The sequence below is a fragment of the Copadichromis virginalis genome, linkage group LG22, assembly GCF_057382275.1.
Source record: "Copadichromis virginalis isolate Kocher_CV1m ecotype Utaka linkage group LG22, C_Virginalis_male_GT1.1, whole genome shotgun sequence".
Classification (NCBI taxonomy): domain Eukaryota; kingdom Metazoa; phylum Chordata; class Actinopteri; order Cichliformes; family Cichlidae; genus Copadichromis; species Copadichromis virginalis.
This window is the reverse complement of record NC_140638.1, coordinates 20,453,924-20,477,246: the sequence shown is the minus strand read 5'-3', so window position 1 is coordinate 20,477,246 and position 23,323 is coordinate 20,453,924. Positions and strand designations below refer to the sequence as shown.

The 23,323-nt window shown below is 41.1% G+C and overlaps 1 protein-coding gene across 1 annotated transcript; it reads left to right on the top strand.

The window, feature by feature from the left end:
• The first annotated feature begins 10,107 nt into the window (after positions 1 to 10,107).
• ankrd28a (ankyrin repeat domain 28a) lies at positions 10,108 to 23,277 on the top strand. Its single transcript, XM_085447037.1, has 29 exons — positions 10,108 to 10,782; positions 12,475 to 12,558; positions 13,267 to 13,345; positions 14,733 to 14,803; positions 15,298 to 15,498; positions 15,581 to 15,668; positions 15,777 to 15,919; positions 16,028 to 16,135; positions 16,218 to 16,322; positions 16,817 to 16,895; positions 17,066 to 17,180; positions 17,360 to 17,442; positions 17,524 to 17,587; positions 17,786 to 17,854; positions 18,011 to 18,151; positions 18,281 to 18,392; positions 18,492 to 18,518; positions 19,021 to 19,095; positions 19,389 to 19,590; positions 19,675 to 19,762; positions 19,895 to 20,012; positions 20,125 to 20,344; positions 20,454 to 20,541; positions 20,629 to 20,712; positions 20,828 to 20,976; positions 21,079 to 21,161; positions 21,631 to 21,713; positions 21,806 to 21,897; positions 21,986 to 23,277. The coding sequence occupies exons 1-29, from the start codon at positions 10,627 to 10,629 to the stop codon at positions 22,282 to 22,284; spliced, it is 3,306 nt and encodes a 1,101-aa protein (XP_085303163.1). The 5' UTR covers positions 10,108 to 10,626; the 3' UTR covers positions 22,285 to 23,277.
• The last annotated feature ends 46 nt before the right edge of the window (positions 23,278 to 23,323 follow it).

The window sequence follows — 23,323 nt, the reverse complement described above, 5'->3', positions numbered from 1 at the left end:
ACCTGTCGTGTCTTGGTATATGGATCACTATAGGGACATTTACTGACTGGAAAACATCCAGTTTGATAGAAACAATATGTGCATATTTATTGGTTTGTTTGTTTTATGTGTTCAAAATAAAAGCTGTCATCAACATCATTGCATGCATTGTTTATTGTAAATATCTGGTAGCGGTAGTTTGTTTTACAAGTTGTAATCGACTCATAGCCGAGATATGCTTGTGTTATGCCCAGCAACCAGACGCTGATTGCCTCGGTGAGTGCCAGTAAACTTTTTGCACGTTTGCAGAGATGAAGCAGTGGACACATTTATATGTTTTAAAAGATTGTGCAGAATTGTAATGATATGTACAGTTGTATTCAGAAGTTTACATGGACTTATCAAGGACATAAAGGTAATGGTCGTTTTGTATTTTTAATTTATTTGAACCGTAAAGCATACATATTTAGTGACTTTAAAAGATCAAGAATTTAATGCATGAGTTTGAATTTATTTTGGATTTTCTCTAATCCACACAGAGTTAAAAGTATACATACAGGCTCAGATATATGTATACATATTGTTCATCCAACTTGATGAGCTCTATTCACTTCTTAGTGATCATGATTGACTACAACTGGTAGCTTCTCTTTGCCAGCATAATAAGGGTTTGCTTGACAGCACTCGGTGGATTGACCAAACAGAAAAGTCCAGTGAACTTGGTGAATACCTAAGAAGGAAAATTGTAGAAACTTTTGGAGAAATTTCTAAGAAACTGTTTAGATCATCAGTTATTATTCAGATGTTCTCCCAAGGTCTGTGAGAAGATCCAAACTCTCACCCTCAGATGAGAAGAATTTGGTTAGGACTTTCAGGAATAACCCAGGAACCACCAAGGCTCAAGCCTGCAAGAAACTGGAAACTGCTGAAACAGCATGACTGTCCACAATAAAGTGAGTTTTATATTGCCAGGGACGGAGAGGGTGCTGACCAAGAAAGACGCCCCTGCTTCAAAATCAACACCTTCAAGATGTACTGAAATTTGCAGCTGCCCACATAGCCAAGCCAAATGCCTTCTGGGAGAAGGTTTTATGCTCAGATGACACAGAATTTGAGATGCCTCAATGATAAGTGGTATGTTTGGAGGACTAAAGGTGGGGCTTTAAAACTAAGAACACTGTGCCAGCTGGTGGTAGCATCATGCCTCACATGCATCATGTCAGTAAAAAAAAAAGTGGTTGGAATAGTAAAGAAGAAGAAGGGATACCTCAAACTTCTTCAACGTCACCTCAAATTAACAACAAGACGACTGAAACTTGGATACAATTGGCTGTTCTAACAGGACAGTGATCTGAAACACATCGCATATTTGGATGGATAAAGCAGGCTAACATTAAGCTTCTGGAATGGATTCAACCATATTGAAAATTTATGGACTATGCTTGAAATTCGGGTCTGTGCAAGGAAAGAAACCAATCTTAATGAATTCTACTAAATTTGCAAATAAGAGTGGTCCAAACAGAATTATGCCGAGAGGTTTTTTGATGACTACTAAAAGCAATGTCCCCTTGAAGAACCAAATATTTGTGGGGGTGTATGTACATATTTGAGCCTGTGTGACAAAATCCAAAACTAAATTCAAACTTGTGCACTCAATTCTTATTTCTGAAAGTAATTAAAGATGATTTTAAGACTTTAAAATTTTGAAATAAAGCAGTTAGGCCAGAAATTCACTGGCACTATCTAAGACAACTTCCGTTCTTCCACTTGACTCACCTTCACCCCACTGAGGTGAGTCATTCCAAAATATTCCACTTCCTCACCTTCAAGAAAACAAATGCAACACATACAATGATGTGATTACCCTTAAACTAAAGCTGGTGTTCCGTTCTCAAATTCATTTTATAATAATAATAATAAGCTTCTGTTACCAATTAAATTTAAAAATGGTGTTGTGTTTCTGTTAATTATATATTGACCTAACTATATGTTTTTATAATACTGAACGCTGAAAATTAAATAAAAAAATATTTTACTTCATATGTTTGTCTATAGTTGCTTCATGCCTTCACACTATGTGGCACAATGATTGTTTTTACTCTGTACAAACAGGAAAAAATGTGATTTTGAATTTATCTCAGCGTAGTTAATACAAAACTACTTTATTTTCAATCAGTATACAATTCATATTGACATATGGCGAGGGCGCTGGAGTCTGCGTTTTGTGTTTATGGGAAACAAGATGATGATTTCCCTGATAAGTGGGATACATAACAGTGAAAATATGGGGAAGTTGATGCTGTGTATTCCCAGTGAGTGCGTCCGTGACAGGAAGAGGGAGAAGCCGCCGCGGAGCGTCTTTTCCCTTTCAGTCTACCCCGGGTAATTTACAGTAACTCCCGTGCGAGTTGCTGCCTCCTTTGGTCTTAACTCAAGGAATATGGCTGTGTTGAAGATACAAGACCAGGTAATGCTCACCTATGAATTCAGTTAGTTGGGGTGTAGTCAGCTCGATACTTTTGAGGAAAACTGATTAACGCCAGTTTGCTCGAGTTTTTACAGTATGGAGATAAGGAGCGGCGTGTCACGTCGACTGCTTATTTTTCCTTAAACTTGTGTAACATAAAACTATTAGGTTTGTCGATAGTGACTTAAGCCTGCCGTGCAAATGTTATTTTTGAAATAAAAGTCTAAATGCTAGGCTAATGTTGCATCATTCTTATCATTAAGTCAACTAACATGTTAGCTAACTAGCTATAGCCGTAAACAGAAAAAAAGAAAAAAAGAGCAAGAAGTATGCTAACGTGTGGCCATCTGTTGCCTTACATTAACTTTGTCCAGTTAAAGTAGTTTCATGCCAAAGGCTCGGTGCTTTTGACTGTTTGTGTGTGTGTTGCTGGTGGTGATGGACCGATGAACACAGCTGGATAGCTACGAGGTTATCTGGGTGGCTAGCTAACTCCTGCGCCCTGTTAAATGTGAATAAGCAACCGCAATCCTTAACGCGCGGTACACCTTGCCAGGTTAATAACGTAAAAGTTAGCCGATATCGTGGATTGGATTGCACCTTCCAAATTAAAAGACTGCAGATCGAATTTGTTGCCCAGTAGGTTTGTCAGCTGTCCGTCTCATCCCCCGAGGGCAGCTTCGGGCAGTCACCTGTTGCTGGAGATAAGAAAGGCTGTCACAGGAAGTAGCAGCTGGTGCTGGCCCTCAAGTCTGCTCAGCTGTGTTCACCGGTCAGACATTATCCTCAGATCAGCTGCTGGAAACGCTCCTGTCTTCAGGGTGGTGATAGCAAGTGGGCGGGTTGATCATTAGCCAAAGGTCGGATTAATGTTTTTGCCACACACTATTTATTTATTTATATTCCACGTTTGGCCCACTGAGAAGCCAGCCACATTAACAGCAGTTTGTATGTTATATAACATTTGAAAGGAAAATTGGTTGGTTGATTGGTTGATAGATAGATGTAATAAATTAGGAAATCAAGTGTGTAAGCTCATATACATGTATGCATTTTACTTAACAGAAATAAAAATAGAATTATATATATGTATATTTAAAAAGAAAATAGTATTGTGGAGCAATCTATTTAAAAGACAGAATATTTTTTGGCATGGAATTTGTTGATTTGTCAACATACATAAAGAACAGGTTAACTTAGACTCAGACTTTTACACCGTGAGTCAAAGTACTGTGTTTCTGTTCGAGTGCTGGTGCTAAACTTCTTAAATAATACATTTTATAATAAAGATGATGAAACTGCATTAGGCTAAAATTATCGATTTAACTCTTTCATTTTTTAAATTTATGTTTTATGCTCTTAATGACTTATCAGGGGTTCAGTATAGTGACACTGACTGCTTAGAAATTCAGTTATATGTTGAGTCACAATTGGCTTTGATTGAAGCTCTGATGAGTTTGGTCAAGAAAAAGTGGGTCAGGTATTGTGGGGCTCAGTGTCCTGTCCTGGCCTGAACAGTCTTCCAGTCTTACATCAAGCACGCAACGAGCGGAAGAGTGTGTGTGGTCAGATCTCCCTCTCTATTCTCTATTGTTCTCTGTGCTGTTTGCTGACAAGTTGACAAAGGGACAAAAATAGTCACACTTAGAGTGCTCAGAGGGCCAAAGTGGAGACGAGAATGTCATTTTTCTTGGCAACGGCGTATGTTTGTCCTGCAGAGGGCGTCCTGTTGCTTAGAAACCAGGCTGTTTGACCCAGCTAAGAAGTAGGGCTGCTCGATTATGGCAAAAATGATAATCACGATTATTTTCACTGAAATTGAGATCACGATTATTTGACGATATTTATTTAACCCTTTAAGACCTACCATAGAACCAAGTCCACCAGAGCTTATATTATTTTTTTACATGTTGTAGTGCCATTTGTGGGAGCATTTCAAGTTGCTATACACCAATACAACTGTTATAGCCCAAATTTTAATAATATGTCTGCATTAAGTCCATAGTAATTACATTAATTGCAAAAAAGCGCAATAAACTACAAAAAAAATTGAAAATCGTTTTTTTTTTTTTTTACATATATTTCTACTTGGAGAAATTTAAGAGGTTTATCCCTCAAAACTTTAAATACAAAAAAGTTGCAAAAAATAGTTTACAACAACAGGAAATTTATTTTGAGTGTCTTCATAGTTTTATTTTGGAGATACACCAATTTTTATATATACTGCAGGAAAAACAAAAAAAAACAATCCTATGATGCAAATTTGCAAAGAAAACAGCATGTGCATCAAAATAAACTATTTCTAGCAGTGCAATTCGAGTTCTAAGCATCACGGAATCTATTCAGAAAAGTCAAACATGACTTATAAAAACACCAGTATAGGCTTTTAAGGCCTACAAGTAAAAAACTACATTTTCCGCGAAAATGACGTCACTTCCGGTTTCGGGCAGGAAATGCGACAGTTCACGTTGACGTCTTTTTCAATGTGGGAAGTGTTAAGAACAGCTGATCAGATCGGCAAAGTGTTTCTGGAATATTATGTTTTTGTTCCTGCAAGTGCTTTTTATGCAATTTTTGCAAAGCTTTATGTGGAAGCAAACCGTGACTTAGGACAAGCTGATGGCATAAGATGTAAGTACAACTCCTCTGGTTTCATATGCAAAACAAATTATTGCGCTAGCTTACATGGTTCAGGTTCTACAGGGATTTAAAAATAGTTACACAAAACAGAGCATGCTGCTCTGACTGGCTTTAAAGGGTTAATAATAACAATGTATTGAATAATGACTTTAAAAAATAATATAAAATAGTGTGCAAATACTGATAACAGTGCAAATGTTTGCAATATAAGAAATAAATGAAAAATGTAAACATCTATGTTTAGTGAACTTTGCAGTGTTGCTCTGTGGTGCAGCTACTACACCATAGCAAAGTTTACACACTGTGTCTACTTGATCCACATCTGACTCCGCGAACCCATAATGTTTCCACACCACTGAAGTTTTTTTTTTTACCTCTCTTTTCAACCAACGGCAGTCACTCTCCTGTCCAAATAACTTCTGCTTAGCTTTCCGAGATTTCCTCGGGTCCTCTTAATTGTTGTGATGCGTGTTCGAAATGCAGAGAGGTGCGCTCGATTTACCACACGGAGCAGCGCGAGAGTAAAGCACGAGGGAGGGAGGGGCTAATAATCGGCTCAGTCATTTTTAATGATCGTTGAAAGCCCAGATCGTAATCGTGATTAAAATTCGATTAATTGAGCAGCCCTACTAAGAAATGATTGAATCATTTCTTCTTCTCCTTTTTTTTTTTTTTTTTTTTTTAAATATACTATCATTAGTATTTCAAATGTTTCTCCTTCTATGTGTTTACTGGCCTGCGACTTCTCAAAAGAACTGTCTCTATTCAGCAGAATCGTGCAATGCAATAGCCGGTCACCAGAGAGCTTCTGACCATCATGCACCAAGTTGTTTGGATAAGTGCAGTGTGTGCAGAATTTATACAGCTTAATTGCTTTATTGCTTTAGTTTTCAGTTTTATAGTCCTGGAGAGTATGTAGTCTATTCTAGGTTAATCTGGCTAAAAGTAGTGACTTATACAAGAAAAACCATTAGGAGTCACAGTTTGTTTTAGTTTATTTAGTCATAGTTAGTGTAAGTTTGATCAGAATTTGCAGATCTGCGAGTCAGCTGGGGTCCGCTTGAGGCCGCTTGTGTCTGAGTGACATCAACTACACGTGCGCCCAAGGAAGTGGAATTTAGGCATAGTTCATAGAATTATAACGGGAATAACTCCTAGTCTGTTGGGTCTCCAGCTGTCCGTGTCTGTGTCTGAGTATAATCAAAGCGTAAGCTGACCCAGTGGTTAAAACTGACTGTTCTGTGTTCTTGTTCTTTATCGGCGTTCCTGTTTCTCCCGCATTAACAATACATTAAAGATGATCTTGGCTCAAGGTTAGATGGTGTTAAAATAAATCTGCAGAGTTCTTCTTACAGTTCAAATAAAGGATTTTAAAAGAAAAAGGTAGAACTTCACATCACATCAGATTTTCACTAAACAATTAACCAATTATCCATTTAAAACTAAATTAATCAGAACAATATAATTGCCAGTGCTATAGAAAATCTGCCAAAAATATTTTAAAAAGCAATAATTGAATCAGTCAAATTCTTTAACTCTGTTTATTTTTGTTTAGTATTTTTTGGAAAATGAATTAAAGTCAAAGAGATGGTGAGAATCTGTGACCTTACATTTAAAAAAAGCCCAAAGCCAAATCAGAGTTATTTAGATTCATATGAATGTCACTGATACAATATTGATATTTCATTTTTAAATATCACAGTTATTGTCAGCGCAGTCATTGTGACATACCTAGTACACATCATACCAGTTGTGTCGCATTACCAGTAAGTTAGTAATCGTTATCAATATCTTGAGGCCAGTTCAATATCACAGTAATAATAATCCGGTTGTTCAGTGATGACACGACGAATCCTACTTCCGGTAGTAGTCTGCGTTTAATATGGCTTTTGTGTTGTTAACATGTTTAATGTTATGTATTTTCTTCTATTTAATCTCAAAAAGCTCCTAAAACAGTCAGTGATCACTGTTGACCTCCCTCGGCTTTTATTACCGCTAATCATTTATTTAAGCTCAGTTTTTAAAACCTTAGGATGTAACTACAGCCCAGCCCATGCAGCAGTATATGAATGACTAACCTCGTATTGTGGATGGATTATCTCAGTTGTTCTCCTGGCTGAAGTTTGGTCCTTTTACAGCATCCTGCCATGCGATTACATTTGTTCCTGACCACCGTGAACACTCACGTTAACTTTTATCGAGTGGAAAAAAAGTTAGCTTGTTTATATTATGCTAACATAGCTGTGTCGCTAGCGGTCACGTAGCACATCATTATATACCAGCTAGCCAAACTTCAGTAACCCTACAAACGTCACTGCTGTTTAGTTTTCTGTCTTCATTTATGCTGGAAGTGATAACTGAGCTGTAATTTGTTTCCAAAACCCCGCAGTCAGGACATGCTATATTGTATTTAGATAGAAGCTAGCGAGCTAACTCCCTGCTAACTTCTAACTCGTTAAATGTCATAAATTCCATTTTCATGGATGCCTGGATGTTAAACTCAATTGTTACACCTGGTAGAGCAGAACGCTGATCATTTTATTAAAGATGAAAGACTTTAGGCAGTTTTTCTACTCTCAGTAATGCCATAGTGATCGTTTGATATATGGACCTGCAGCGGAGTTTAGGCCCAGACACGGCTAGTGACGTCAGACTGAACAACCGGATAATTAAAAAAGTCTATCCCGCGTACTAGTTCAAAAGTTGTATTAAAACACTGACGTGATGGTAGCAGACCATTTATTTAAAATGTTTAAATAATTTGTTGATGGGAGACAGATTAAAGTGTTGAATGGATGCAGAGTAGGTGGTTAACGATACTATGAGGTATAAAGTTAGTTAGATTATCTTAGCTTAAGCAATTTACAACATTAGCCATTACAAACATTTCAGCCTATCATACAGATGATTTCATAACGGTAATATCAGCTTTCTTGAGCAAAATGGTAACCTGTATTTTAGGATAGCAACGCACAGTACTTTCATACATAATGAGTCAGGGGAGAGCTATCGCAGCAGCTGCACTAATCGCCATCTTCCACTTGTAGTTTTTGCTGCTCTGTTTGTAGTTTTTCTAGAGATATAATAGCTCTAGATGGCTCTGGCTACACATCAAAACAGCAAAGTTATACTACAGATGATCTCATGATGATCGTTGAAACCTTTTAATATATCTCACGGTATCAGCTGATATCAGCAGGTTTATTACTGCTGTCTGTGCCAGCACACACACACTCACGCACTGCCCTTTGTGTTTCTGGGATCATGTTACACACACCGTGCATCCTATTGCTGGGTCAGAGCAGAGGTCAGTGCAGGCCTGCATACTTTCTCTTACACATGCACACTGTCACGCCAGGTCTCTCATGAAGTAGCTGCAGTCACACTGGACTTTTCATACCACACAAGACCAACCTAACAAAATGTTTATTTATTTGTTAGATTGTTTTTTCACATGATGTTGATCATTCATTTTACTGTATCTGGAGTTTTCCAGCCTGTTCCACATCCACTGCTTTGGCTTTGCTTTTGAGTTTGGGTGGATACAGACAGAAATACTCACTTCTGTTTAGCGGATTACAACAAATTTGCTTTGTAAATATCTTCGGGCTGCTCTGCTTAGAGTTTCCCCAGTGCTAGCAAGTGGGATAGACAAAACGCTGGTTGTTTACATGCTTTGCTTCGTGAAAATCATTCTTTGTTTGTGCTTTTGATGCAAATCTGTAATGGCAGAGTGATTACTGTAGGAAAAAAGAAATTGTATGTTGTGTTTCATATTATGTTTCTAAATGCTAAAACCATTAGACTTAAAATTTAGGCCTGCACAAAGGCTCTTTCTAAATGAATCGCTCTCTCTCATTTGCCTTGCGCCGTCCCTCCCACTGAGTTAATAGGGATGTGTGGCTTGGCAAGATTGCTCTTTTTAGGATCTGCGTTGAATATGAAGGAGACACACACACACACACACACACACACACACACACACACACAGTATTGCACGCACAGACTGGTCTTGTTAGCTACCCTCACATTCTCTGGCAAAGCCATTTGGTTCCAGTTTTATAATGAGGAGATGGGAACTTCTAAAGCTATGCCACCAGTACACCAAAGAGGACAGGGGCACACACACAAACTAAAACAACAACAATGTGGTATTCATTTTCTTTGATTCTTCAGCATACAAAATGAAAGGGGACTTCTATTGTAGCACCAGCTTTATAAAATGCAGATAATTTACACCCCATTTAGCTAAAAACAGCACTACATTTAAGTGTGTATGTGTATTTGTTGTTGTTGTTGCTTTTAACAATCTATGTTGAATATAGCTTTTAAGATGCCTGAAGATGCCTGGCCAGTTAACAAAATATGAGCAGCCTTTGACATTATTACTTTAATGTGCAATAACAGACACAGAAGTTTTATTACATCGGTACTTAATGATAAGGCAAAGGGTAGACTGAGTTAGGTAGAGTTGTAAACAAGCAGGGATCTGGACCGAGCTCAAACGTCCAACAAACAGCATGGTTTCTGTTCCTTGAGAGGGAAGCTTTTACTCTAAAAGCATTATTAGACTTTCGCTTTTGTTCTTACAGTTAAAACAGTGGAAGTATTGTCATACTCGTTAGCTGGACAGTCAGGATAAGCCCTGACCAGGAAGTGACCTGGTTACAGTGACGCATCAAATAGCTGTCCTTTGTCCCAGTAAATCTTACTTCTCTCGTCACTCTTTTTATAACTTGATTCTCTTTTATCTGCTCTTCTTTTTTTCCACTGTCAACTTACACAGCTGTTCTGTAGTGCTCCAGGTACCTGCCTACAATCATCCCCTCCCATTCCCACTCCTTTTCTTTTTATTTCTCTCTGTCTCTCACCCCTTTTATCTCTACTCCCCTTTCCCTCCCTTCTCTTTCTCTTCCCTGGCTCTCTTTTTCTCTCTCCTCTCCCCTCCCCTCCCCCTCCTTTCCCTCTCCTATCCCTCTCTTCTTTTGAAAGAGCTGGCTTCAGCAGTCTGCCTGAAATGAGCGATGCATACCCACACATACATTAGGTGCTGCTGCCCCCTCCCACGATTATGCTAATCTGTGTGTGTGCGCACGCGTGTGTGTTTGCATCAGTTGCGTATGTGCTCCTGGCTGCAGCACAGCAGCGAGGATATGTAGCTTCCTGTGCGCAGCTCATTCTGCCGCATGCCTCTTACTGCCACCATTACGCAAAGGAATTCCCTGCCGTCTCCGCTACTGCCGCTCACAGAGTGTGAGTGTGGAGACGAGAGAGGAGGAGGAGGAGGATAAAAAGACATGCCGCAAAGCAACACTGACAGATAGAGGACAGAGCCGGATTTCAGAGTGGGTTTTTTTCTGCGAAGATGTGCAGCGCTTGTTTACGAGGAAAACACTATGTGTGCGGGATTTACTGCTGACCTTTGTGCCGCTGAATTGTGCACATATGTGAGAAGGAACACTCTGTATTCATGTGCGTGAGTGACAGAGCGTGTGTGTGAGTGAGTGAGTGATTGTGTGGCGTGTGAATGTTTGTTCCCGATGCGGTCTGAGCGGGCTAGCCGTGTGTGTATTGTGGTACTGGAGGAGGTAGAGGAGGATGAGTCCTGCTCTTCATCCCCACCTCCACGGCCCAAATCATCCCCAGACCGCAGATCCCATCATGCCTCTCGAAAGGTAGTCGCTGAGGATGACAAGGTGAGATGGGACTGTTTGCTGAATCTCTAAATTGCTGGTTTTAATGAGGGTACCATCTACAGTTTTGTGTGTAAATGACAGCATTAACTAGGATTTAAGGTAGACCACTGCACTTTTTAGTTCTGGTCTGATGTTTATACCTGTACTGTTTCATGTGCCATTCTATAAAAATACAGTGCACTTTCAGCACATGGTTTGTGCCACTAAATATAGCGCTAGTATTGTCCTGCCACATGAGAACTGCTCTGGTTTGTATAGATTAAAAGCAAGCCCTGGTCTTTGTAGTCTCCGCTGTTGGATGTATAAAGGGCAAGCTTTCTGCTGGAACATGCTAATAAGTCTTTTCAACTTATGATGACTGCTCTTTGAAGCATGCACTGAAGAGGGTGAAGCCAAAGAAGATGTGCCGGCTGTGATGACAGGGTTTATGCATGGGGACCTCCTTCAGTCACTTACATTAGCTTAGTGGTCATCATTGTAATAGGCAAGAGATGGATGCCGGCATGCTAGACAGCCCTACTTATTTTTAGTTTGGAGGTAATGAGAGCAGGTTGGGGAAAACAGAAGAAGGCTGAAGTGTTTGTTGTAGTGCTTATTAACACTAGATCGTACTAAGTATAGACTGAACAGCAGTGTTTGACCATGACGAGCCACTCTAGCAAAAAAGGTTTGTCAGTAAGAGACATGGCGCCTCAGTAGACATACTTGATAGGTTGCAAAAGAGCGAACGGCAGCATTTGAAGATTAGAGCCTCGCCAAAATCAGCACCATCATATTAGCGTTAGGCACTTTCACTACTGTTGCAGCAAATGAAAAACACTTTTTTATTTATAGGTTTTGAAAGAAGGAAGCTGCAATTAGAGAACAGTAGCATTAATTTAAAATTTCTACATTGCTCAAATCTTGGTAACAAAGATGAGGCTCACTAGGGGAGTCTTTAAGGCGATTTATTATAATACCAAATGTCTGCTGTGCTGCATGAGTTTTGTTATTTTTCTCTATCAAACACAGAAACAGTTAAATCTCAGAGATGACAAATTACCCTTTTATTATGAATTCATCACTTCTGAAAGCCGAAAGCAGTTTTAAAATAAAGGCTGATGCAAGGAAAAGGAGGATGCTGTTTTTGTCTTAATCTTACTTTTATCATGACTGCAGGGCATCGCTGGCTACAAATCCTGCTCAGTATGCTGTCAACCTCATGGCAGCTGTTTACATTTATGACCGTGAGCATAGATTAAACGGAGGCTAAAGATAAACCATGTGCCTGTCATTCATTCACAGTTTCTTTCTTGAGGAGGACCTTGTATGACTTGTTTAAATTTAGGAAATGTACTCAAAATTCTTCTTTATTCATAAATGTATTTTATTCATTTTTATTTTATTCTATATTTACATTTTATTTACTTTCTGTTGCAGCACAACGTGGCAAGAATGCTCAGGATTAACCCAGATTTGAACAGTTTTGTGCCAAAACAGCCACTCATAAACAAATAGGTGATATACAGCCATATGTGACCTATGGCTCTGTCCCAGCCTGGGATTATACTCTGTGTGTGTGCAAGACTCTTCCGTCTGAAACACTCATAACTCTCTCTGATAACACACTTGTCAGCATAGAAAATTACTGCCTTTCCAATAGTGCTATACGCTGGCATTTCTCATCATTCTTTCTTTTTTTAATCTCTATAGCCATCTCTGTTGAGAGCCATCTTCAATGTGGACCCAGATGAAGTTCGCGCCCTCATATTCAAGAAAGAGGATGTCAACATTCAGGTAAATCACACACTTTTGTTGCTTCAGGTCGTTTAGTTTTAGAATAATTTACACAAACACATTAGCATTGCCTTTCACTGCCACAGGGCACATAAACAACAGCGAGGGGAGCAGCAGGCAGCCGGCAGCCCACAGCTGATCTGGGTTTATCGATTGGCTGGCGGAGTGCTTTTTTGGCAGCTTTCTGTATTCTGCATCCTATGTAGCTGCCAGCCAGACAGGACATATGAACTGTTTGTAACACTCTAACCTTTCAGATGAGAAAGGACACGACCTTCACTGGCTCTCTCCTTTTTCCCCAATTTCATTCAGTCTGTGTCCCAGTCTTCCTGAGCGTGTTTTTCCAGTGTGATTTCTGTGGTTCTATAATGGTGGGGTCATAACACCAGCTCTCCCTGGAGCCAGCTACACTAGCCCAGGCCTATTCCAGTCACATGAGATTTGTTTATAGCCCCACCTCACTGATTGGTCTCAGTTGTACTGAAAGGGCGAGATGTGTGTTGAAGTGATGAAGTGAAGTGAAGAATAAAAGGGAAACGATGATAGATATTTTTACTGAATGGCACTTCCTGTGGTCTGCAACACTGTAAGGTCTATTGATTCTGTTCTGGCATGCAGCAAATGATGTCACAGCTCAGGATGTGTGTCCTGAACGAGAAGTGAAACCTATTTTTTACTGATTGTTTTTGTTTCGTAACGTCCTCCCAGGACAACGAGAAGCGGACCCCGCTGCATGCTGCAGCTTACCTGGGAGATGCTGAGATCATTGAACTTCTCATCCTCTCAGGTAAACATTACACCCCAGCTCACCTGTTAAGCTAATCATCCATCCATTCGCTTATCCTTTTCAGGGTCGCGGGGGGCGCTGGAGCCTATCCCAGCTGTCATAGGGCGAGAGGCGGGGTACACCCTGGACAGGTCGCCAGTCTGTCGCAGGGCCAACACACAGGGACAGACAACCATTCGCACTCACATTCACACCAATTAACCTATCCCCAGAAGCTGCATGTCTTTGGGCGGTGAGAGGAAGCCGGAGTACCCGGAGGGAACCCACGCAAACACGGGGAGAACATGCAAACTCCACACAGAAAGACCAGCCTGATGGTGGAATTGAACTCAGGACCTTCTTGCTGTGCGGCAACAGTGCTAACCACCGTGCCACCGTTAAGCCAATCATTTGATTTCATTTCTACCTAATTATGGACCTCTAGTTATGATGCCTGGGTGGATGGAGAAATACAGTTATGTCTGTATCCTCATTACCTCTTCTGTATGTTTATATCCCTTCACTCAAACTGTAGTATTTTTTAGGCACAAGTCTTAAAAGCGTTATTTACATCATGCTGATTGCTCGGTAAGATACTCAAAGCAATACTGAATAATTAGCTGTTCTCTCCTTATTAAAATGTGCAATTTGTAAGAGCCTCGTGGGAGTGTCCTCCCAAGAGGGACGCTTTTCTTTCCAAGCGTCTTAGACTATGATGACCTGGATGACTGAGAACCTTCACAGACAACTTTTTTTTTTGTATTTCATTAATGCCATGTTACTCTTTTCCCCCCTGTAGTTCCCTACTTCCATACAGCTCAGTGCATTTTAAACTGGAATAAAAGCCTGACTGTTTGTCATCTCTTTTATCATAACATGCAGTTTCTCAGTAATTTCCATGCTGTGCTCACTGCTCAGTTACCGTCTCATGGTGACTAGTGACCGCTCTTGTGATCTGTCAACAATCTGATACGAGTGTTTTTTTGGCTTCATTTTCTGTGAAGTAAGCTGAGCACATCAGTGGGAGGAGCTTACACTTAAACGCCTGAGTGTAAGCATACGTGTAACACGAGTGAGTAGGGTGCTGTAGTGCGTGAATAAATGTGAGACTGTGTGTGCATTCAGTGTTTCTCAATGAAGAGCAAGTAACAGGTGCAGCTGCAGGGCTATTTTAACACACGGGTCGTGCCAAAAGGGGATCATGGGCATTTTATATCTTCCAGCCACTGTTGGCTCATCCTCCTTCTCATAAAATCCTTTTTTATTTATTTTTTTTACAAGATATTTTTTAAGATATTTAGCTCTTCCCCTCCTTTTTGTACATTCTGCGATTCTGCGTATGGCACTATGTGACTGCTCTGACATCTCCTTTTTCTTACCCTGTCTCACTCTCTTCTTCTCACTCAAGGAGCCCGAGTTAATGCCAAAGATAACAAGTGGTTAACTCCTCTTCACCGAGCTGTGGCTTCTTGTAGTGAGGTAACACATTACACAAACACACATGCAAATGTGACCTCTGGGGAATCCGCTACAACTTTGACCCTGTCACAAGTAATGGTAAACAAATCCTTTTTTAAGGGAGATTTCGCAAACACTTTCTGCTTAGAATATCTTTTAGCTGCTTTACTGACAAGGTTTCGAGAAAGGTCTGTCGTGATAAAGTTAAGAGAATCTTTCCCAGAATCTGGCCTTAAAGGGGCAAATGGAAATAACCCCTGTGTTATGGCTTTGTGTTTGATAAACGTCAAAATGTCTGCCTATTCTTCTTAGTCCTGGGCGACATGCCCAAACTAACATAGTCCCTTGTGTAGTTTCTACTTTCCAGCATTTTGATTTCAGGATGAAAGCCCTCTATGAATAGAATATGAACTTTCTAAACACCCACACAGCCACCTGTAAACCTTGGTGCTTACATTCTTAGAGCACTGAGACTGTTTTCCAGTAGACCTTATGTTTGCTCACTCTTTATTCAGGATGCTGTGGCAGTGTTACTAAAGCACAGTGCGGATGTGAATGCTCGTGACAAGAACTGGCAGACGCCGCTCCATGTAGCAGCTAGCAATAAGGCGGTACGCTGTGCTGAGGCTTTGGTCCCGTTGCTAAGCAATGTCAACGTATCTGATCGGGCGGGACGCACTGCCCTGCACCACGCTGCCTTCAGTGGACATGTAGAGGTCAGTCTTTCTTCACTCCCACACACACAGATACAGAGGTGACTACACATCAGCTCCTTGTCAATCTGATTCTGTGTGTCAGATGGTGAAGTTGCTGCTGTCAAGAGGAGCCAACATTAATGCGTTTGATAAGAAGGACAGGAGAGCTATCCACTGGGCAGCCTACATGGGTAAGAGTGTTCATAGTGGTCATAGTGTTGATGTGAATGGGAGATGCTGGCATGTAGTTCTTGACAGAAGTGAATTTGACTCATCTCCTTCTCACTTCTCTGTATTAGGTCACCTGGAGGTAGTGAAGTTCTTGGTTGCCAGTGGAGCTGAGGTGGACTGTAAGGACAAGAAGGCTTATACCCCACTGCATGCAGCTGCCTCCAGTGGCATGAGCAGCACAGTGCACTACCTGCTGAGCCTCGGGGTTAACGTCAGTACAGACATACTGACAGTGTCCTTAAAATGCCGTCTGTGTCACCAAAATTTCTTACTGTAGTTAGTAATGGTTAAATTGAAAATGTTGTTCCTCTGTGCATAGGTAAATGAGGCTAATGCCTATGGCAACACACCACTCCATTTGGCTTGTTACAATGGACAGGATGTGGTTGTCGGTGAGCTGATCAAGGCAGGAGCCAGTGTTAACCAGGTGTGTGCGCATCACTCTCTGCCACGTTGCATGTGAATAGTAATTGTGTGTTTAATCCTGTTACTTGGTCCCCTGGCTTCAGGTGAACGAGAGGGGCTTCTCTGCCCTCCACTTTGCTTCCTCCTCACGCCAGGGGGCGCTGTGCCAGGAGCTGCTATTGGCCCATGGGGCTCACATCAACTTGCAGGTAATGTTAACATGCAGTTAAAAAAGCTGAAACTAGAAATTCATCCAAGGGAGAGTATTTGCTTTCCAAAGAAGGAAGTATGTGCATAATGCTCCTATGTCTATGTATTAAAAAAGGATAAATTTTATCTTGTATGTCCTCAGTGTTTACTAGTATGCATCCTGCTCAGAATTTAGTTGAAAGCTAGAGGGACTGTATTTTTAGCACTTTGGTAGCAGTGATGGAAACTGATATTGGGTCCCTACAGCAACAAGGTGCAAGGCCATATGGATGATGGAGGGGGAGGGAGACTCCCTAAGGCAGCAAGCTGCTCAAGCATTTTGTGTGTGTGGGTGGTCCACAGTGGCGTCTGTGATAGCTTCTGTTCATTTTATCTTTCTAACACTTCTGAGTTAGACTCATAGTTGAATAGCTGATGTTTTAATGATTTCATATTTGTAATATGTACATTTTGCAATAATAAATGTCTCTTTCTCTGCCTTCTCTCTCTTCAGAGTAAAGATGGGAAGACTCCCCTGCACATGGCAGCTACACATGGAAGGTTCTCCTGCTCTCAGGCTCTTATTCAAAATGGTGAGAGCCCTCGCCCAGTGCCGTCTGTCTCATGCATGGATTCAAATTAGTTTGGATCTCAGAGTGTGCTGTATGCCGCATATGTTGCACAATATGCTCTTTTTTTTTCTTGAGATTGCTCCGGCTTTTTTAATGGAAAATATAATTCTATCTGATTTATGTGGGTGTAGGAGCTGAAATTGATTGTGAGGACAAGAGCAGAAACACTGCCCTTCACATTTCTGCCCGCTATGGCCACGAGCTAATTATTACAGCGCTCATCAAACACGGAGCCAACACAGCCAAGTTAGTAACAACTGACATTCACCATCTGTCTGTCTTCTTGCTTCATGTTATCTGTGCAGTAGTGTTAAAGGATCAAATGCAAGTGAGCAGCTCTAAGCCTGGAAACGGTTAAGTCAGGATAAATAAAATCTTTTTTTTCTGTCATAAAAATGCTTGCATGCAATGGCTTGTCTTTTAAGGAGAGGCATTCACGGGATGTTCCCCCTACACCTGGCAGCTCTCAGCGGCTTCTCAGATTGCTGCAGGAAGCTGCTGTCCTCAGGTACATTAATGCTGACACCATTCAGGCCTGTGGAATCACCCAGTTGACATCCAAATTAATGCAGCTTGCATATTTGTGCAGGGTTTGTCATAGACACTCCCGACGACTTTGGAAGGACCTGTCTACATGCTGCTGCAGCTGGAGGGTGATTGTTTTTGCTTACTGCTTCAGTATTATTAGTTTACTTATTCTCCTGTCATTGTACTCTTTCTTTCTCTTTTCAACAATCTGATACACGTTTTGGTTGAACTGAAAGTTTGTGTATGTACTTTGTAAATGTCATGCAGTTGACTGTTGTACCAGTGAGTGGTACATTAACACAGCTGTCCCCCTCTCCACACAGGAACCTGGAGTGTCTGAACCTGCTGTTAAACATCGGAGCAGACTTTAACAGGAAAGACAACTTTGGCAGGTAAGATAAAATGTGAAAATTGGATTAAGAGTACAGTGCTGGTGTCACAAAGGTGGATGCTAGAAATGGAGTAAAATAAGAGATGGAGACAATGGTAAAGTTTTGACCACATTAAATCTGCGAATAGTGGCTAACTTAATTTATTGATCTTCACAGAGCTCCGCTACACTATGCATCAGCCAACTGTAACTACCAGTGTGTGTTTGCCTTGGTGGGCTCTGGGGCAAGCATCAATGAGCTGGACAAGAGAGGCTGTAGCCCCTTGCACTACGCTGCTGCTGCTGATATTGATGGGAAGTAAGTTCTGCTCTGTGTTCAAAGTGTAAATATTATGTTTCAGAGAATCCCTAATGCCAAGTTTAAAGTGTTTCTTTAAAAGAGATAAAAGAAACACTTTAAACTTACCCTGTCTATTGTCTTTCCCAGATGTGTGGAATACCTTCTGAGGAATGACGCAGATCCAGGTGTGAGAGACAAACAGGGTTATAGTGCTGTGCACTATGCCTCGGCCTACGGACGCACACTCTGCCTGGAGCTGGTGTGTACAGCTGCTGCACTGAATGGGGAAAAATTGGCCATAAAGGCTGATAAATCTGTTTTCTGACACTATATCAAAAAGTCTCTTTGTTTCTTTTAGATGGCAACTGAGACGCCCCTTGATGTGGTAAGAGGAATTTCAGTCTCTCACTGTAGCACCATTGAGCTTTGCAAGGAGCTCCCTCTGTTGTAGTGTAGTGGCTACGACAACTGCTAAACAGATAAAGCTGTGAACCCTCCTCTGGCTTATTATGGCATCAAATTAAAAAGGCTGTTTTTATCTGTATTTTGTACAAAACTAAAATCTGTTTATATATATATATATATATATATATATATATATATATATATATATATATATATATATATATATATATATATATATATATATATATATATATATATATATATATATTGATGTACTTTTTGAAATCATGACACATTTCTATGTAAATAAAGCCCTTTTTTCTCATGTTATGTTGTTTTACCTTTTACCTTACCTAATCTTATGCCCTCCTACCTTTTATAGTCTTTCAGTTTTCAACCAATTTTCATCCATCAGTATATGTATTGCACGTACTGGCATTTGTGCAAACCTGGATCTGAAATGAGTAATATTGCTGTTTCAGCTAATGGAGACATCAGGAACAGACATGCTGAGTGATTCAGAGAGCCACGCTCCCATTAGTCCACTCCATCTGGCAGTGAGTTTTAAGATTTTTTTCTTTAAAGCATGTTTTCTTTTCTATCTATCTTTGACTCTGCATTCATTAAAGAAGGATTAGTACTTATTTAGGGCTTTTCTATTCTATCTGAACACTCACCCACTCATACAAGCACTTTCTCCTATGCTCAAGCAGTTTTAATGTCACACACTCATCCTTTTGACAGTTAGATAGAGGAGCTGGGTATTGAACCACCAACCTTCAGATTAGTAAGCCACAGCCACCCCATTTAACATAATGTGTGTGTGTGTGTGCTTTTTCACTTTGTCCAGGCTTATCATGGACACTGTGGAGCCTTAGAGGTGCTCTTGTCATCCCTGCTTGATGTGGATGTTCGGAGCCCAGAGGGATGCACCCCCCTCATTCTGGCCTGCTCAAGAGGTCATCAGGAGTGTGTGTCTCTGCTGCTGCACCACGGCGCGTCACCCATGACTCGGGATTACATTCACAAACAGACAGCCATACATACTGCAGGTATATAAGCAGGCAGTCGCCTTCCCATCGCGTGAAAAGGGTGAATTTTCTGGCTTTTAAAGTTAAAATTTCATTTTGCTGTAGCTATGAATGGCCACCCAGAGTGCCTGCGCCTGCTGTTGAACAACAATGACCAACACATTGATGTGGATGCACAAGACAGCAACGGACAGTGAGTGTGTGCATGTGTGTTTAAATACATAAATAAAAAATATATATAAATCTTAGGCTACTGTTTTGTGCGATTCAACTGATCACTTAAATATTCTTACTGAGTTGTGCCTGATCTCCACACTGTGTTCAGGACTCCTCTGATGTTGGCAGTGCTGAGCGGACATACAGACTGTGTGTACTCTCTGCTCAGTCAAGGAGCCAGTGTGGAGAATCAGGACCGCTGGGGCAGGACAGCACTACACCGAGGGGTGAGATAGGCACACGTGTCTACTGAGATCGCATATTAAATTTTAATATATGCTTTTTAAAAATTTCTTTTGGTATTTATACTCTCTAGTGTTTTCTGTATGTTTCACATAGGCTGTGACAGGCCAGGAGGAATGTGTAGAGGCCCTTCTCCAGCGGGGAGCCAGTGTGAGTGTAAAGGACATCCGGGGCCGCTCCCCCCTGCACCTGGCATCTGCTTCTGGCCGTGTGGGTGCCCTGGGTGCCCTGCTGCAGGCCACCAACACTTCACACAGTCACACAAACCTCACTGACAGCAAGGGCTACACACCACTGCACTGGGCCTGCTATAACGGTATTGGGACACAACGTGATATGTTTGAGAACCATGTCAATCTGGGTTTTTTTAAGACACAGCACTGTACTTTCTTCTGTTTTTACATCTGTCTTTCTCTGTTTTCCAGGGTATGACGCATGTGTGGAGGTGTTGTTAGATCAGGAGGTGTTCAGGAAGATTACAGGGAACTCATTCAGCCCACTGCACTGTGCTGTGTAAGGCTCTGTCTGTTTATATCCACGAATGTTTATGAGGATCGATTTGCTCTGAGGGTGTGTGACAGGCTGCGTTGTGTGTTTTAGGATAAACGATAATGAGGGAGTGGCAGAGATGTTAATTGACTCCCTGGGTGCAAATATTGTGAATGCAACTGACTCCAAGGGCAGGTGAGAGATGCAGACTTAAAATCATGCGTGGAGGGATTTTTTTGTTGTTGTTTTTTTGTATTTGTTCTTAGTGAGCAGGAACGTATTTACAATAACTGTATTGATGTTGATGCAGGACTCCTCTTCATGCTGCAGCTTTTTCTGACCATGTGGAGTGCGTTTCCCTTCTTCTGAGCCATGGAGCTCAGGCAAATGTTGTTGACACCCACATGCACAGAACACCACTGATGATGGCAGCTCTAAATGGACAGACCAATGCTGTGGGTCAGTACACTAACTGATACAGGGATAAACTTGTGGAAATAATGGTCCCTGATTTGTTAACCTTTCACTTGTATTAATCTCCACTGTTGTGTTGTGTTACAGAGGTGATGGCGAGCGTTGCTAAGGCAGACTTGGCACTGCAAGATGCAGACAGGAACACAGCATTGCATTTGGCTTGCAGCAAGGTAAAGGCATTTCAGAGACAGGAAATGTTATTTAGTCATTCAGTATTAAAAATGTTGCGATTTTCTTGTGGTCTCAGTGTCTCAGATTTTAAGTTGAAAGTAGTTACCATTCAGATTTTATATTTTTGCAATGTGTGGGACGTGTATGTTTTGGCCCTGGCTCTTGGAACATTTATGTATCACTTTGGACACATCTGGCAGACACATTTAACCACATCATCACATGTTTCACTTGCATCACTAAAAGGCACAATTTGGAGAATGTCATATTATTGTGAACAATAATATTTGCCACACACACGAGCACTGGTCTGTAACTGTCACACAAAGAGCTTTTTAAAGCTTTGCGCGAGATTAACATTTATGTGAAGCTCAGAACGTCATCTCTTTAACATATTGACAAAGGCAGGATTGTTGCACATCTCACGTGGTCACTGCAGATGACTTTGGTACTCTCTGCTCTTCTCAGGGTCACGAGACAAGTGCCTTGTTGATTCTGGAGAAAATCAGCGACAGGAATCTCATTAACTGCACCAACGCTGCTCTGCAGACGTATGTAGAACCTGAAGGTTGCACCTACTGTAAGCAGCAGGATAACCGCCAAAACCCAGTGTGAACTTACTGTAGCACTCTTCTACCTGCAGGCCCTTGCATGTAGCAGCCAGGAAGGGATTGACAGTGGTGGTCCAGGAGCTGCTGGTGAAAGGAGCCAGTGTGTTAGCTGTGGATGAGAATGGTCAGCTTTCATCTCACTGCACTCACACGTACTCTTCAGGTGTAATTCTAATGTGTACTATGAACCCCTTTTCTCCTTTTATTCCCAGGTTACACTCCAGCTTTGGCTTGTGCTCCCAATCGGGATGTAGCTGACTGCTTGGCCCTCATCCTTAACTCAATGATGCCCACCTCGCCCATGGTCACCATAGCAGCTTTGCCCACTCTCTCGCTTACTCAAACAGTCATCAACCACCACCCTATTTCAAACCACATTTCCAAAGGTGTGGCCTTTGATACTCCAGCCCCACTGAGGCCTGACCACGCCTCCTACTGCAGGCCAGAACGTCCGCTGTCCTCTGTTTCTGGAGATGATGAAATGAACGACTCAGATTCAGAAACGTACTGAGGACTAGTGGAACCTCAATACTGGCAGGTTAGCCAGCCACTCAGGAGCCTTAATAGATTACTGACAAAAGCTTGACAGGGCAGTAAATACAAGCAGAGTATTCTTAGGTAAGTCTCTTCAAATCTAAAAATAATCCTCGTCTGAACCACATGCTTGCTTCCTTCAGGTGCATACACAGTGGAAAAGATGCACTAATGTAATAATTTGGTAAAATAAAGAATAATTTGCCACTTTTTTTCTCCACGGCATCACTGTACGACCAGTAACATGCCCAGCGTCCTTTTCAATTTAAAGCAGTGTTTTTATTTTTATGTTGAACTCTTTCTGTTTGAGGATACTTTCTGGAGTGGTTTTAAAGATTTTTCATTCACATTTACTAATGGAGCATCTGGTGAAGAAAAGCTCAGAGGACTGCTTTTTTTTCTTTGTTAAGACAGAAACTGAGGGACAATCTTATGGGACCAGCTGAAGAAGCGTTTTCCCTACTGTACTTGAGATTTTATTCAGAGTTCTTTGAGCTTTCACAGCAGCCACTGACTGTCACTCTGGGACACTTATAATGCTGCATTCAAGATTAGGATCGACTTCTTGATTCCTAGGAGAGAAAGTCAATATTGAAACCTACGTATTTATTCCAGGTGGAGATTGAATCGTTGAGAGCGGATTGTGACAGCAGGTGGATGTAAGACCAATGTACTGTACAACTGATGAACTGAATGAGCAGCCCAAGGAATGGATAACTTGCAATGCTGTACTTTCTTAATGTTTGTGTTGTGTACAAGAGACAAGAGAAGGTGGCTGTCACTGTGTGTGTGTGAGTGTGTGTGAGAGAGAAACTATCAAATATTGCCTTTTGAGGAATATGCAACATTCAAACAGAGGATGAATGCTACATGGTGAAATGTTTGTATTGTAAAGATTAAGTAACAGATGATTAAAGACATTTGTTTTGGTTTATTTTATAAGACATAAAACAAATGTGTAACAGCTGAAGTTTGGAGCAGTTCTTAACCATAACACTGAACTTTATTTTCCTGAT

Excerpts from the sequence above, each read along its gene's own strand:
- ankrd28a (XM_085447037.1), top strand. The coding sequence starts at position 10,627 with ATGCGGTCTGAGCGGGCTAGCCGTGTGTGTATTGTGGTACTGGAGGAG. Across the intron at positions 16,896-17,065 it reads TCAGGCTCTTATTCAAAATG|GAGCTGAAATTGATTGTGAG; the intron begins GTGAGAGCCCTC and ends ATGTGGGTGTAG. Across the intron at positions 19,096-19,388 it reads TTAGTCCACTCCATCTGGCA|GCTTATCATGGACACTGTGG; the intron begins GTGAGTTTTAAG and ends CACTTTGTCCAG.